The sequence below is a fragment of the Sylvia atricapilla genome, chromosome 15 (genome assembly GCF_009819655.1).
Source record: "Sylvia atricapilla isolate bSylAtr1 chromosome 15, bSylAtr1.pri, whole genome shotgun sequence".
Taxonomy (NCBI): Eukaryota; Metazoa; Chordata; class Aves; order Passeriformes; family Sylviidae; genus Sylvia; species Sylvia atricapilla.
In genome coordinates, this window is record NC_089154.1 from 8,634,170 (window position 1) to 8,649,650 (window position 15,481).

Here is a 15,481-nt window from a genome sequence, read left to right on the forward strand (position 1 = left end):
ACCTGTCAGCCTCTGCTCTGGTTTGTCTGTCAGTGATAAAACCACCTGGATGTCCTGCCATCCTATTTTGGAGAGAACAAACCAGGCCTTCTGGAGAGAACAAACCACGCCAAGGTGTACTGCTGCTGAGAATCTCACCTCCCACCTCCCAGTGCCCACCCAAGTTTTGGTTATACCTGTCCCTCAAATATAACCATCTCCTGCTCTGCTGCTGCCATGTTTGGCAAGAATGGGATCTACCTGAGGGGACTCTGCACTGCAGATCATCCAAGGAGCATCTCTTGCTGGGATCTGAGCTCTCTGTAGGCAGCTGATTATTCATGTTTTGTTTGCTGCTTCAGTTTATTTTTAGTTGATAGAAACAGCTGTGAGGGGGAGAAGAAATGAGGAACAGAAGCTGACAGCATGATTAACTTTTTAACTCAAATTGCTTCTCAATTAAACGAAGCTAAATACTCCCTGTGCTCCTGGTGCCACTTTTCCATGTTGGCAGCTGCTGTGCTCCCAGGAGCATAACACAGTTTTGCACATGGAGGTGGAGGTGGGGCTGCACAGGAGAAAGGCTGTCCACAGCTGCTCCTCTCTCTGGGGTCACCCCACGGGACTGGGGGACAATGCACAAGGTGCCAGGCCCAGCATAGCCAGTGCTGTGGGCTGGGCTCCAGCCTCACCAACCATAAAAGGAGATCTCTAGTGAGATTTCAAAGCTATTCCAACCCCTTGCGGGGTGGAAGGGTGTGGGTGCAAAGAAGCATCCAGAAGTTCATGTTCTAACAATGAAAAGCACTTGTAAAATCCTCAATCTTCACACTACCAGGAAGAAAGCTCAGCTCTGCTGGGATGGATGATGTTTATTCAAGGTACAACGCTGGGAAAGTTTCCAGCCACCATTAACTGGGGTGCAGTCATTTCATGTCCTACAAAACAAGAGCTCCTCACTGTTTTTAAGTCTTGTTTGTAAGTCTTAAGACTCACAAAAGTCTTCAGTTGGGTGAACTAAATATCTGCTTTTTCCATACGTTGCTTTGTTTCCCGGCCAGCCTTTTCAATACATCTCCTTAACCCACTCTGCCCTTTGCCTTGTGAGGATCAGGGCTTTCCTCTGAATCCTGTTCTCAGGTTCGAACTTTGACTCTCAGTTGTCTGCCTAATTCCCCCTGTCCCCACACAAGGCCAGGAAGGGGCAGGCACAGGGGTGTGCTGGGGAGGGATGGCGCAAGGTTGCAACTCAGGACATTAGAAACAGACTCTGTCCAGGCAGCCCCTGCCTCCTTTGCCAAGCAGGAATCACAGAATGGTTCAGGCCTGAAAAGCCCACAATGGATTAAAGAGTCCAGCCTTCCTGCTCAAGCAGGGTCACATAACACAGGATTTTTCCAGGTGGGTTTTGAATAGCTCCACTGAGGGAAAGTCCATGCCCTCTCTGGGCAGCCTCTTCAGTGCTCAGTCACGTGCACAGGAAAGTTCTTCCTCATGTTCAGGTGGAATATCCTGGATTTCACTTTTTGTCCATTGCCTCTTGTGCTGGGCCCCATGGAGCAGATCCTGGGTCTGTGCTCTGACCTCTCCCTGCAGACACTGACAGACATGGAGGAGGGCCATTCTCAGCTGTGTGTCCTCTTGAGGCTGAATAGTCCCATCTCCCTCAGCTTTTTCTCATCAGGGAGATCTCCAGTCCCTTCATCACCTTCCCTCTGTGGACCTGCTGGAGCAGGTCCAGAGGAAGCAGTGGAGATACTGCAAAAGCAGGAACCCTCTAGTTCTCGAGCTAGGCTGGAAGATCTGGGGGTGTTCAGCCTGGAGAAGAGAAGGCTCCAGGGAGACCTTAGAGCCCCTTCCAGGGCCTAAAGGGCCTTCAAGAGAACTGGAGAGGGGCTTGGGACATGAGGCTTGAGAGAGAGGACAACAGGGGATGGCTTCACACTGATAGGGTTAGCTTATTAGGAAGAAGTTCTTGGCTGTCAGGGAGGTGAGCCCTGGCACAAGTTGCCCAGAGAAGCTATGGCCACCTCATCTTTGGAAGTGTTCAAGGCCAGGTTGGTCAGGGGTTGGAACAACCTGAGATAGTGGAAGGTGTCCCTGCCCATGGCAAGGAGTGGAGCCAGATGGTCCTTCAGGTCCCTTTCATTCTATGATTCTATACTCAGAAGCTTCATGTCCCTCCTGTCCTGAGGAGCCCAGAACTGGACACGGCATTCCAGATGTGCCTCACCAGGGATGAACGGAGGGGCAGGACCCTCTCCCTGACCTGCTGGCAATGCCCTTCCCACACCAGGATCCCCCACCTTGGCCCCAGGACACAGGGCTGGCCAAGGACAGTTGTGACCCCCAGGGCCTTCTCTGCAGAGCTGCTGTCCAGCAGGTCACACCCACCCCAGGCTGGGACATGCAACGACTTCCCTAATGCTTTAGCTCCAGCACGGACACCCTTAAGCGCTGGATGTTCAAGGTGGAAATCATCTGACAGCAATAAGCCCCCACTCCTCCCCTCAACAGCTCCCTTGGCCAGGCAGCCTCGGCTGAGCATAGATGACTGTGAGCGACACAGCGCCAGCACGCACGGCTGCTGCCGGCTGGGGCCGAGAGGGAAGGGAGTCCTGGCCCCCGGGGAAACCGGGGCGGCCCCTGTGCCCGAGGTAACGAGACCACGGGAACATGGCGCCCGCACCGTGAGGGGAACCCCTGCGGCCCCCTTCACTGTAGCGCCCCGCACGGCAGGGGGCGCCGCGCAGCCCACGCATGCGCCGCTGCACCAGAGGTTCGAACCGCCAACTGCCCCAATTCGAATTCGCATCCTCGCCGACCAATCACAGCGCGCGGGGCGGATACGGCCCCGCCCTATCGGCCTCCTGGCCAATGACAGCGTCTGCTGTGTTTAAAACAAGTGAGCGCGGGCGGTGGGCGGGGCGAAAGCGCGGCGGGCGGGTCTGGTGGGCGGAGCTCCCGCCGCTCCCGGCGCCCACTGGGCGCGCCCGCGCTGCGAGCAAGGCGTGTCAGCCCCGCAGTCCCCGCCCGCCCCCGGCGCTCCGGTCCCTCCTCCGCCCGTGCCGCTCTTTTGGAGCCGGTCAGGGTGCTCCGTCCGTCCGCTCAGTCCCCGCGGACGCGCCGCGATGAAGGCGGGCGGTGAGTGCGGATCTGCCCGCGGGCGCTGCTCTTTCCCGGGTCCTCCTGCGCTGAGGGCTCTGCCTGCAGGGCGCCTTCTGAGGAGGTCTGAGGGCGGGGGCTGCCCCGAGCCTGGGCTGAGGGACGGCCGAGACCGGCAGCGGGTGGGGGGCCGGGCCGGCGGCTGCGCGCCCAAATTCAAATTCGGGGGAGGAGGGCAGTGCGGCCCGGCCCGGTCCGGCCGGGACTCGGGACCGGCTGTGGCCGTGCAGTGTCCCCCGCCGGGGCCGTGCCTCAGCTCGTCCGTGGCTGTGGCTGGCGGCTGTACCTGAGCGCTCCTGGCCTCAAAGCCAAGGGATCAAATGTGTATTGTGCGTGGGGTAACATCTCGGGCGCTGTGAGTTTGCAGGGTGCACAGGAATGTGCAGGAAAGCCCCCGTTCGAAAGTAAGAAAAAGTGGTTTTTTTACTGTAAGGGTGGCTGAACGATGGTACTTGATTGCCCAGAGTGGTTGTGGGATCCACATCCTTGGAGATGTTTAAACCCACCTGGATGTGGTCCTGCCGCAGTTGGCGGGACGGTTGAGCTGGGTGACCCCCGGAGTTCTCTTCCAGCGTAAACCACTCTGGTTTCATGAAGCAACACATTGGAAATGAACCTGTGCCGCTTCCTGTCTGTAGAAATCGAGTTCTCACTGAGTTGCTCTTGTACCCCCTGGTCCCTATTTGGATGCTCATATAGACTGAACTGGCATCCCAGTTTGGGTGTCCATTTCATTTTCATGGCAATAATACTGCTGGGGATAACATCTCTTGTGTGTGTTTATATATATATACATACATATACATTTAATATTGCATTGAAATAATCCTCCAGAAGATATAAGCAATGGATTTTCCATTAGCACCCCTGGCAGCAACTGTTTGGAAAGATAGGCTTGAGTGGTCTTCCTAATAGCTCTGGTTGTGTTCCAGCGACTGCTGTCAGTTGAGAAGCAAAAGTTGGGGCATGGGGAGGTAAATGAAGTGATAGTAGTGACAGCTAAACTGTCTATTACTACTGAACAGGGACAGCTGAACAGTTTGTCACTACTGAACATGATCACAGGAGTCAGGGCTCAGAGGGTGAAATGCACTTGAGCTTGAGCCACCCCTTCTGAGTCTCTTGGGTTCATTAATCAATTTGAACAAGCCCTTTCTACTCTGTAGCTTAGTCTTGTGGCATTATGAGGCATGAGCTATATTTCCCTGGTTAATGTGTTTGCAAGTGTCCTGTGCTGCAAGAGGAAGAGGTACTCAAGTGAACACCTATGTACATGTGTAATACTATGTAGTACCTTTTTTCCTTGTGCTGTTCTATCACTGACTGAGGTGTCCTGTGTTTTTCTTTTCCAGTGGTTCACTGTAGATGTTCCAGATGTTTTTCTTTCCCCTCAAAGCGAAGGATAATAAAACGGCCTCGAGTCCTGACATTCTTGAACCTCCCCGAGGATGTTCTGTTTCACATCCTGAAGGGGCTCCCTGCTGCAGACATCCTCTCAGTCAGAGCTGTAAGTGCTGCAGCTTCCCGTCTGGCAGGCACCAGTACTCAGCTCTGCCTTCAGGAGCCTGGACTGCTCACAGAACAGGCTTCTCATGTCACAGAGCCTGAAGAAACCCAAAGAGTGCCTGCAGGGTTGAGATTTTTGCTATCCCAGGGACAGTTTTGTTTCTCACCGCTCAAGTCAAGAGTAGCAGCAGTATTTGACTGCTTTTTGTACCTTTTCTGTGGCAATTGTCCTACCAGATTACTGTGGCTGAACAAATTGGTTTGGTTTGGCATCGCTTGCCTTACTAATTATCAGGCAGGCAACAAGTTAAACGTACCTTGCAATTAATTATGTCCCTAAAATAAGATTGCAGAGACCTGTTTTTCTGTTGGTCCTCTTATTTTGGTAGTCATTATTTTGTGTTCTCTCTGTGCAGGTGCACTCACATCTTAAATACCTTGTGGATAATCATTCCAGTGTTTGGGCTCATGCAAGTTTCCAAGACCTGTGGCCATCTCCAAACCATCTGAGTATGTTTGAAAGGTAAGTTTTAAACATCAGATTTGTCTGGCCTTTTAGCAGAGGATGTTTGAAGGGAGATTAACTGTTCTTACCAGCCCTGAGTGTAATTGGGGGATCCGAGTTGTACAAAGAGGGGAAAAACTTGCTTTGAAAATGAAAATATGGTTAATTTCAGGTCTAAGCTGCAGCTGGTCACTGCTGTCTCTTTAAACAGAGCAGCATATTGCATATACCAAAGTTATTTCTCTTCATAGGCATTAATATTCCAGATTGGAACGTAACATATTCCCTAAAACCTCTTTCTGGTGCTCCCATGTGAATGAACAAGTGAGGTCAGGGGCTCCAGAGAACAATCCTGTTTCTAAGTCTGAGTTGGCTTGGTCACTTCTTGTGCAAACCAGTGTGTTGAAAAACAGGTGAATTTCAGTAACAAAATTTGAAAGGGTAATAATAATAAATCTGCTTTAAAAAGATGGGGGCCATCTTTTTATCCATCTGATTTATAGGATTTCGATTGGTGTCAGTGATTTCTTTAACAGGTTTAAATGCCATGATAGTAGTTTTGCTTCTGACTGTCACTTCTTTCTGAGGCAAACCACTATGTGCACATCAGTTTGGGAGGGAGGAACAAAAGGGCTTGATGGGCTTGATGTTTTGATGCATGTCCTTGAGGGCACAAGGTCCAAACTGTGGATTCTGATGCTAGGAAGGATTTCAACCTCAAGTGCCTTCTCTGTTTGTCCTTCAGGGCTGCTGAAAGTGGGAACTTCGAAGCTGCTGTGAAGCTGAGCTTGGCGTACCTGTATAACGAAGGCTGTGAGTGTGGGAGCTTGTCTTGGGGCTTTGGTGAATGTGGCATAGCACAAGGAAGTTTTACATTGCTCTGCTTAGGCACTGGCCACAGAGCTGCCAGATGTTCAGTGATGGGGCAGGATAGAGCCTGGGAATTCAGGGTTAGGAGTTATCCCCTGCAAACTTGTGATAAAACTCAGCTACTTTGGGAGTAGGATAAATGTATCAAAAGGGCCCCACAGGTGACAGGAGAAGCCTCCTCACACAGGATCCTGGCAAGGCAGTTAGTATTTGCAGAATGAACCCCGCAACTTAGATTATGTGTTCCTAAAGCCTGACTGTAGTAAGATTTTTTTCTTCTTTAGCAGTCTCGATGATTTCTAAGGCTCTAAATAAGAGAGAGAGTTCAACCTTTTCCTCATGGTTTCCTCTTGTCTGTCTTGGCCTGACTGAACACCAGGCAGGCATTATGAACAAACACTACTTGATTCCTGGCTTTCTCTCTGGTCCAGTGTCCATCACGGGTCACGGGCGTGCAGAAGTGAACGGAATAAAGGCATCTCACTACTTCAGCTTGGCAGAGCATCTGAATGTGTGTGCAGTCCCCTTTATCTGGCTTTTCATCCGTCCTCCCTGGTCCTTCTCTGGAAGCTGCTGTAAAGCTGTGGTCTATGAGAGTCTCAAGGCAGAGTGTCAGCTTGACAAGGTCTGGTTTCTTTCTGCCCTTGGCTTTACCCTACGTCAGTAACTGAGTCTCGTTATTTTGGAAAAATAGTTTTGTTTCCCCAAGGAGCCTCCTGTGCTCTTGTTGCTTCAATGACTGTGGCTCAGTCATTTTATTGAATTTATTGCCAAGCTGCATGTGATAGATCATGAGTGCTGAAAGCCTGTACTGTCTCTTCAAAAAGGTTCAGTGCCATCTCAATGATAACAAAACATAAAGAAAAGGAATGACTGAAAGATAAACCAAAACTGTAGTCTGAAATTACTACCAAGAATTGCTGTGGTTTAACAATGCTTTATTTTTATGCTTTCTTCAGGCTCAGAAAGGATCTATTCTCCACAGCTTGGCTAAGGTTTTGAATTTCTTTGAGGTGAGCAGCATTTCTGATGTGATATGTTCAGATTTGGGTTTTTTTTTCTGGTGGTGCTAATGCTGTTTACCTTGATTAAAAACATAAATCAGCCAGATGTTCTTTCACTCCCCATGTGGCCCAAGAATTTCTGTTCTCATGAGTTTAATTTACTGGTTGTTTAAAGGAACATTATTAACTTACTTTATTGAATTGAACAAACACTGAAATTAATTTTGGCTTAATCATGGGCTTGCAGTATGTTCACGTCTCAAAGGAAGACTTCCAGTTGTAATGCTTAGCAAAACAAAAAATAAAGTAAAAAGCCTTCAGTGGCAAATAAGCAAAAAAACATTTGTCTGGCTGATGAAAAACACTAACTAAAGCCTGCATCTGCAAATGGCAGCACTGAGTGGATGTGGGAGCATTCCTCAGAGGTGAAGGGCATTCCCGAGGGATGGATTCTCTGTAGCTTTAGTACAGTGTTCTGTAGCTTCTGAAGTGTTGAGGCATCCACTCATCTGGACAGAAATTATACCAATATATGCCTTTTGTTTTTAGGATGAAGGAAAAAAGAAGGAATCCCTTGAAATGCTTGAAGAATCATCAAAACAGGGTTGTTTAATCAGCTCCTACCTCCTTTGGGAAAACAACAGAAAAGCTGCTGTAAGTAGTCATTTTTTATCTCCAAACAACCTTTACACTAACTTCTGCACCTCTGTTATGTGCAAGGAATGTCCCCAGAAAGAAATTGCTGTTCCTCAGAGCTTACCTTCTTCATAAACAAGGGGGGTGGTAAGAAGTCTCTGAAATGAGCTCTGGTGTCTGCCTGGATGTTTGGAGTGAGGCTAAAGCAGTTGTAGCCAAGGTGCCACAGAGGTTGCTTTACTCCAGCTCTGCTGAAGGCCTGGGCATTGCTGGCCAGTGATCCCAGGGCTCTGGAGAACAGGAGGGGGAGGCTCCTGCCTTGTCATTATTAAATCTGCCAAAGCTGTCCCCTTGGAATCCTGAGTGACTGTTCTCATTTCCTGTGAGACCTTGGGCAAGAACTGAAAAGAGGTTCTTAAAAACAGTGGTGTAAAGATGAGAAACAGCCTTGTTGCTGAAATAATAGATGTACCTTCAGGCAGTGGTCTTTTTCTGGATATTGGTGCTACAATTCTTCTGTTTGTTGTGTAAAGGCTGTGAGTTTTTACATCTGTTTGTGCTCCTCTCTGTAGATGTCAGATCCTGGCAGATACCTCCAAAGTCTCAGGAAGCTACGAGACTATGCAGCCAAGGGCTGCTGGGAAGCACAGGTAAGACTGAGATTTCCTAGAAAAACAGTCTTTCTGTGCTGCCATTATAGGTTTAGATTTCTCTTTTTAGAAGCAGGACCAGCATTGCTGAGTAGTGTCTTTGCAAACCCATCTGTATCTACTCTGCAGATTCTCCCCTTTGGAAATTACAGCACACCTGTTGCAGAATGGAGTAAAAATGCATCTTTTGATGTACTTAAAAGACTGGCCCCAAATAATCTGTGTGTTCAATATTTAAACCAAACTAAGAACTACTGATTCAAATAGTTTGCCATGTTCCCTGTTTTCAGCAAGAAAAATAGAGGACCATCCTCTGTTGCCTTAATTTGCATTTGGTAAAATAAGCATACTTTATTTTGTGTTCTCTCTACTACAGATAGCTTTAGCCAAAGCTTGTGGGAATGGAAACCAACTAGGATTAGAAGCAAAGTCTTCCAGGGAAATGGTTTCTCAAATCTTTCAAGCTTCCCTTCCTATCAGCAAGCAAAGCATCTTCACTGTGCAGAAAGGAATGAATGAAATAATGAGGTAGGAACTTGGATCCAGGAGTGAGGCCCCACAGCAGAAACCATTCCCTACTTCCCTCTACATCTCTACAATCCCTCTACAATTTCTCTGGGCAACTTGTGCCAGGGCCTCACAGCCCTCAGAGGGAAGAATTTCTTCCCAATATCCCATCTAGCCCTGCTGTCTGTCAGTGTGGAGCCATTCTCCCTTGTCATGTCACTTCAGGCCTTGTCCAAAGTCCTTATTGACCCTCTTTTTCTGAATAAACACCCACAGCGGTGTCACCTGTGTTAGCCTGCCCCTTAATCCTTATGGATAAGTTCCTCATCCTTCCCTAGGCAGACCTTGATACATTCCAGTTGCTCTGTCATGTGTAGGGCAGCTCCACCACCTCCCCTTGCCACTGTTCCTTTCCTGAAAAAGTGCATTACCATCGCTGGCAGCATTCCAGCCAAATGGGTGTCCCATCATGGCTCTGTAATGGCAATGGGATCGTGGCCTTGTGACCACACACCCATCTCCAGCTCCTCCTGTTTATTCCCCACACTGTGTGTGTTGGTGTGCAGGGAGAGGATGGAGCAGGCAGGTTTTCCAGAAGAACTGCAAGAGGATCCAGCACAGCCACAATCCTGCTCGAGGGAGTTGGTTCCTCTCTTAGGAGGCATCTCAGGAACATTTGTCACTGCTCTGCTTGGCCTGGTTCTTCCCCCAGTTGGATGTCATCATGTGGCACACCACTTCCCAACTTCTTCCTTAAGTCTCTCTTCCTTTTCTAGGTATATCCTGGTGGATTGGCTGGTGGAAGTGGCTACCATGAAGGACTTTTCTAGCCTGTGCCTTCACATGACAGTGGGATGTGTGGACCGTTACTTGAAGCTGAGACCTGTACCTCGTGCTCGGCTCCAGCTTTTGGGAATAGCCTGCATGGTCATTTGCACACGGTGAGGTTCTGGCTGGTGGGCAGAGGTGCTCATTGTGAGCATCCAAATTCTTTCCTACAGCTCAAACTTCTCCCCCAACCCCGCCCTTTGCTTGTAACACTGGAAAGGCTCTTTGACTTCCCCCTACTTTGATTGCAATTTAATTGTGTTTACATGCAAACACAGACTCTGTAAATGAGGCAAAAAAGTTCCTTGCAGCTTTTTTTCTTATTTAAACACATGGTCATAGTTGTGGATTGCTCTAAATGCATTCCATCAGCAACTGGAGTCTTTGATACCATACTGACATGAGAAAGCTGGAAAGGAATAACAGCAGCAGTGTTCCTTCCATAGTTCAGCCTGTTTACACTCAAAAGAACTGCATGGTGTGGTCAAAGATTATCCTTCTGTGTTAATTTCCTTAATATCTTGTATCTTAACCTAAGAGAGGCTTCATAGATGAAGAATTAGGATCAGAGAATCACAGATTGGATCAGGTTAGAAGGGACCTTAAAGATCATGTGATTTTCCCCCTGTCATGGGCAGGGACACCTTCCACTATCCCAGGGTGCTCCAAGCCCTGTCCAACCTGGCCTTGGACACTTCCAGGGATCCAGGGACAGCCACAGCTTCTCTGAGCAATCTGTTACAGGGCCTCCCCACCCTCACAGCCAAGATTTTCTTCTGTATTAGGAAGATCATTTCAAATTAGGAATGTTCTAGTAGGTGGTTCCATCTTACAGGTGAAATGAAGAGCTGCAATTCTTTCTTTGCCTGAGAAAAATGCCTTGTGAAGTTGTTTAACTCTGGTCATTGTGGGTGTAGTTATCTGCCTTAAGTGTATAAATCCCCTTTCTGCTGGGGCTAACTCATTATTTAACATTACAGTTTCATCAGCAAAGAGATGCTGACGATTCGGGAAGCTGTGTGGCTGACAGACAACTCCTACAAATATGAAGAGTTGGTCAGAATGATGGGCGAGATCATTTCTGCCTTAGAAGGAAAGATAAGGGTGAGTTTGGAAAGTGGATGGAATATTTCCTCCCTCTGGGCTGCTGTTCAAGTCGGGCTGCAGCAGTTCTTATCTAAAAAGTTGGGGGTTTATGTCAGTGTTCTCAATCAACTGTGGAGCCTGTGCATTGCTCAGAGCATGCAGATAACAAAACCCTCCGCCTTCTATAGAGATAATGTCAATGTAGTAGTTAAACAAAAAAGCCCCAAATAAACAAAACCCAGCACCTGGAAACAGCTGTTCTAAACACTGCTGGTATTGTATTTCCAACCTCTGTTCTCCTTTTTGCACTAGATACCCACCATTTTGGACTACAAAGAAGTTCTGTCAAGCATCGTCTCGCTGGAGAGAAGAACTTTTCACCTCTACAGCTTCATCTGTGAGCTGTCCCTCCTGAACACGAGCCTCAGTGTGTATTCCCCAGCCCGGCTGGCTGCTGCTGCACTGCTGCTGGCCAAGATGCTGCATGGGCAAGGTAACCAATCTTACCTAAAGCAGAGCTGCAGCACAGAGTGCCAGTCTGCCTTCTCTTTTTAGAGAGATTTTTTTGAGGGCTTTTGGGTGTTAGTTTTTCTTTAGGCAAGATGTCCCAGTCACTTGGCTGGGGAAGGCGGAGAGAAGGGTGGAGAAGAGGGGGTGGGTATAAGAATTCAGAATGAAGAGCTGAGTTCAGCTTGGTTGGCTGTATTGGGCAACTCAGATGATTAGAGGACTGCAACAGCTCTGCTATGGGGAAAGGCTGGAAGAATTGGGATTGTTCAGCCTGGAGAAGAAAAGCTTCAGGGTGACCTAATTGTGGCCTTCCAGTACCTGAATGGAGCTGACAGGAGACATGGGCAGAGTCTCTTTACAATGGCCTAGAGAGACAGGACAATGGGGAATGGGCTTCCCACTGCCAGGGGGCAGGGTTAGATGGGATATTGCAAAGGAATTGTTCCCTGGGAGCGTGGGGAGGCCCTGGCACAGGGTGCCCAGAGAAGCTGTGGCTGCCCCTGGATCCCTGGCAGTGTCCAAGGCCAGGTTGGATGGGGCTGGGAGCAGCCTGGGATAGTGAGAGGTGTTCCTGCCTATGGCAGAGAGTGGAATAAGAAGGGCTTTGAAGTCCCTTCCAACCCAAACCACTCCATGATTCTCTGATTCTATTTTACCTCTTAATAGCAGTGATGAACTAGAGCATTAGCATCAGACTATGCAAGCTTTGTGTTTACATGAGACTGAAGATTTCTATTGTTAGGTATAACATGAGTTTGGCAGATAAACCTATTCCTGAAGCCAGTTATGAACTTGAACAAACTGTGGACAGATATAAGATTGCAAATATCACGATCCTTATCCTATTTAAAAAAAGAGCTGACTCACTACAGAGCTACTATACTTTATGAATATGCAATTCAATACATGAATATGTACTCTTTTTTCCAGCACACCCCTGGACCAGCCAGCTGTCTGAGTGCACTGGTTTCTCTCAAGAAGACCTCTTGCCCTGTGTGCTGAGCCTCCACCAAAAGTGGTAATGGTTTTGGGACTCTTAGTGGGGGGCACATGAGTACTTGGATTGCAGCTCTTGCAAATGTGCTGAACCTGTACAGTCAGCCCTTCCCAGTGAAGGAGGGGCCTTTGGTTATCTGCCTTGCTCTCCTGCCACAAGGCACTAAGGTTCAGTTCAGGGACCTTAGTTCTATTTCTGCCAGCTGGTCTGGCCCTGGGTCACATAAAACAGGGACAGAAATGTAATTAGATGCTCACATACTCAGAAGCCACCAGGTATCCTGATGAAGCTGCTGAAACACCAACTCCCTTAGCACAGCACTGAGGGACAGGCAGAAATTAGCTAACTTGGCAGGTTTTCTTAATATTGTTTCATAGAATCCATTCTAAAATAGGGGTTTTAATCTTTCTTTGCAGCTTCCATGATGATGTCCCAAAGGATTACAGGCAGGTGTCCCTAATGGCAGTGAAACAGCGATTTGAAGATGAGCGCTATGAAGAAATAGGCAAAGAACAGGTGAGTGAGCTATGGCTGCATCTGCTGCTGGCTGACACCAGAGCAGAGCTGCTGCCCCATGACAGGCTGTGTGAATAAAGTGGGAGCTAAAAATTGAGTTGCAGGGACTCAACTGATGTCTGAGTGCCTGTGGGAAGAACTCACTGGGATAGATTTCTCCTAGAAAATAAATAGTGTCCTTCTGGCTATTTAGTTCTTATAAGAATCTCATGGTCTAATTCTTACAGGTGCTTTTGTTTAATCTATTTATTTAATATTTTAGGTTATGAGTTACAGCCAGCTCTGCTCATTGTTGGGTGTGAAACAAGAGGACCCAGAGCCCAGTCCCTTGCACAGGAATGTAGTGGAAATTCAGACTTTCCTTAGCTCTCCCTCTGGAAAGAGAGCTAAAAGGTGAGTATAGCTCATGGCTGTCAGCAGCTCTAAAGATCAGCCAGAGCCTTTCCTCCTCTCTGGTACCCTGAGGTTTCATTCCTAAATACAATCAATTTTCTTGTCACTATCTTGACATACCTATTAAAAGGGCTGGAAAAGACTTGGCTGTTAACATGTGATTTCTGGGGTGTTTTGCTACAGGAGGAGAGAAGACAGCATTCAGGATGACAGAGGCAGCTTTGTGACTACACCCACAGCAGAGCTGTCCTCCCAGGAAGAAAGTCTGCTGGACAACTTCCTTGACTGGAGTTTAGATTCCTGCTCTGGTTATGAAGGTGATCAGGAAAGTGAAGGCGAGCGAGAAGGAGATGGTGAGCAGTTTATTCTTATAAAAACCAGCCAAGAGGATTAAACTCGTCTTCTCATTTTTGCTTAAAACTATTTCTCGGGCACCAGATGCCTGTACTTTCAGCTGAAGACCAGTTGGAAAAACTCTTTCCCTTCCCCTGTGGTTATAATTGTTAAACTCTCTCAGAGGTATCTATCTGTTCTTTCTCTGCTCTGCTTCATATCATGATGAGGGGTTTTGTATTTGCTTAGCATTTCAAAGTCAGGCTGTTTGCAGTGCACCAAATGCACTGCAGTGATGAATGAGCCACTGTCTTAGAAACACTAATTAGTTGTTGGGTCTGGCTGACCTTGGGCCTGGCTGCTCATTTTCTAACAGCTCTTAGTACCTGTTCAGATAGTCTGAGGGAAGAAAAGATGCTGTGTAAATAGAGGGTGAACTTAGTTCTGCTCTTCAGGTGCGACCAGACAGAAGGTTGACTCTTGCTTGGCTTTTTTCTCCTCAGCTGTGTGCTGAGTGCCCTGCTTGGTTCTGGATTGGGACAAACTAAGGTTTCTCTTTTCCCATCCTGCAGTGACCAGCCCCAGTGGGATCTTGGATGTGACAGTGCTGTACCTGGACCCTGCAGAGCACTGTGCCCAGGACTCCAGTGATGAGGACAGCCTGCCTGGCGAGTGGGATGGCTCTGGGGCACCCCACAGGCAGGGGGAGCTGCCAGGGGCATATCTCACCCCAAGGAATCCCAACCCAGAGGGGAGTTCAGGCTACTCTTCTGTCAACACTGCCAGTCCTACATCTTCTGTTGAAGGCAGCCCTGGAGCTCCTCCCAAACCTACCTCAGCACTGCCCCATGGCAATTCCATGAAAAAGGAGCCGTGCCAGCCTCATTACCTGCACGGGAGGCAAGTAAAGAGAAAAAACATGGCAGAACATACTGAAGAAAGGCTGAACTTGGGCTTCTTAAGCCTCTGATTTCTCCATGCTTTTAACTTTTCCAGGATTCCTGGAAAACATATTTCTGTTGCAGTCATACAGGGATGATAGTGAATAATTGTAAATACCTCCAAAATACCTTCCCTTCGACCTTGTCTGTCTTGTACATCTGGGCTATTTCTTCCCCTTACAGCTGCCTTTTTACATACCCCCTATTGTCTGATTCTCTGCTAAGGTTCTGCTCTCTCTACGAAATTCATAGCCCAGTTTTGTCATCCCTCTTTAGTGATAGAAAAGAACTGTCCTGTCCCTTGCTTCCTCTGAGGCCTGGCACTAGGAATGAAATGAACTGACATCAGTTCTCAAGTTTCTGAATGTAACACTATGCTTGAATTCTTCCACTTGAAAGACCTCTTTTGAGGTCGTACTGCCTTTTTAATCTGTCCAGGTCTCCCTCAGCTCTGCTCTTGTCTACGGCATTTGCTGCACTGATACAAGGTTTTTATTGAAAAACCCCAGAGGTAAATGAAGGCTCACTGCAGGTCTGAGCTGCTCTCTCACCTACCTCTCACATGGTTTAAACTCCATTTGCCTCTTCTCTTGTTGCCATGTTTTCCTCACCTGAAAAATCCTTCAGTGCCTTAACGCAGAGGAATTGAATTCCAAGGTACAAGACTTCAAAAAGATGTCACTGAAGTTAACACTGGAACTGGACTCCAGGACTCTTTAGAAGTTACTGTGACATTGGCAACAGTTCACATACACACAGTGTAGTGAGTGTTTATTGACTGTATTTTTTATAAAATTGTTTTGTTAGTAAAGATGGGTCGCAGTCTTCCTTCCCCCCATTCCTTGGCCTGATGCTTGGATAACTGCTGGAATAAGGTCAGGGTTTAGCTCTGAGCTGAGTTCTGATGGTTAAGTTGTAGTGGCACTGCCTGAAGACTCTTTACACAAATCTCACAAAGGAGCACACATTTGTGAGGGCTAAAATCACCCTCACAACCCTACAGCAGCTCCAGAAAGGCCTTGAATCTGCCAAATAACCAACAGCAACCTTGGGTT

The 15,481-nt window shown here is 47.9% G+C and overlaps 1 protein-coding gene across 1 annotated transcript; it reads left to right on the top strand.

Moving 5' to 3' along the window:
* Positions 1 to 3,016: 3,016 nt before the first annotated feature.
* CCNF (cyclin F) lies at positions 3,017 to 14,886 on the top strand. The gene is made up of 17 exons (XM_066330021.1): positions 3,017 to 3,123; positions 4,497 to 4,651; positions 5,067 to 5,173; positions 5,901 to 5,968; positions 6,457 to 6,650; positions 6,985 to 7,038; positions 7,579 to 7,683; positions 8,238 to 8,315; positions 8,692 to 8,843; positions 9,599 to 9,763; positions 10,631 to 10,754; positions 11,049 to 11,229; positions 12,177 to 12,264; positions 12,660 to 12,759; positions 13,022 to 13,152; positions 13,336 to 13,505; positions 14,058 to 14,886. The coding sequence occupies exons 1-17, from the start codon at positions 3,111 to 3,113 to the stop codon at positions 14,453 to 14,455; spliced, it is 2,283 nt and encodes a 760-aa protein (XP_066186118.1). The 5' UTR covers positions 3,017 to 3,110; the 3' UTR covers positions 14,456 to 14,886.
* The last annotated feature ends 595 nt before the right edge of the window (positions 14,887 to 15,481 follow it).

What these genes read in the sequence shown, in the direction of transcription:
- CCNF (XM_066330021.1), top strand. An exon ending in CCTTAGAAGGAAAGATAAGG is followed by an intron (nt 10,755 to 11,048) that starts GTGAGTTTGGAA and finishes TTTTTGCACTAG; the next exon opens with ATACCCACCATTTTGGACTA. An exon ending in TCTGGAAAGAGAGCTAAAAG is followed by an intron (nt 13,153 to 13,335) that starts GTGAGTATAGCT and finishes GTTTTGCTACAG; the next exon opens with GAGGAGAGAAGACAGCATTC.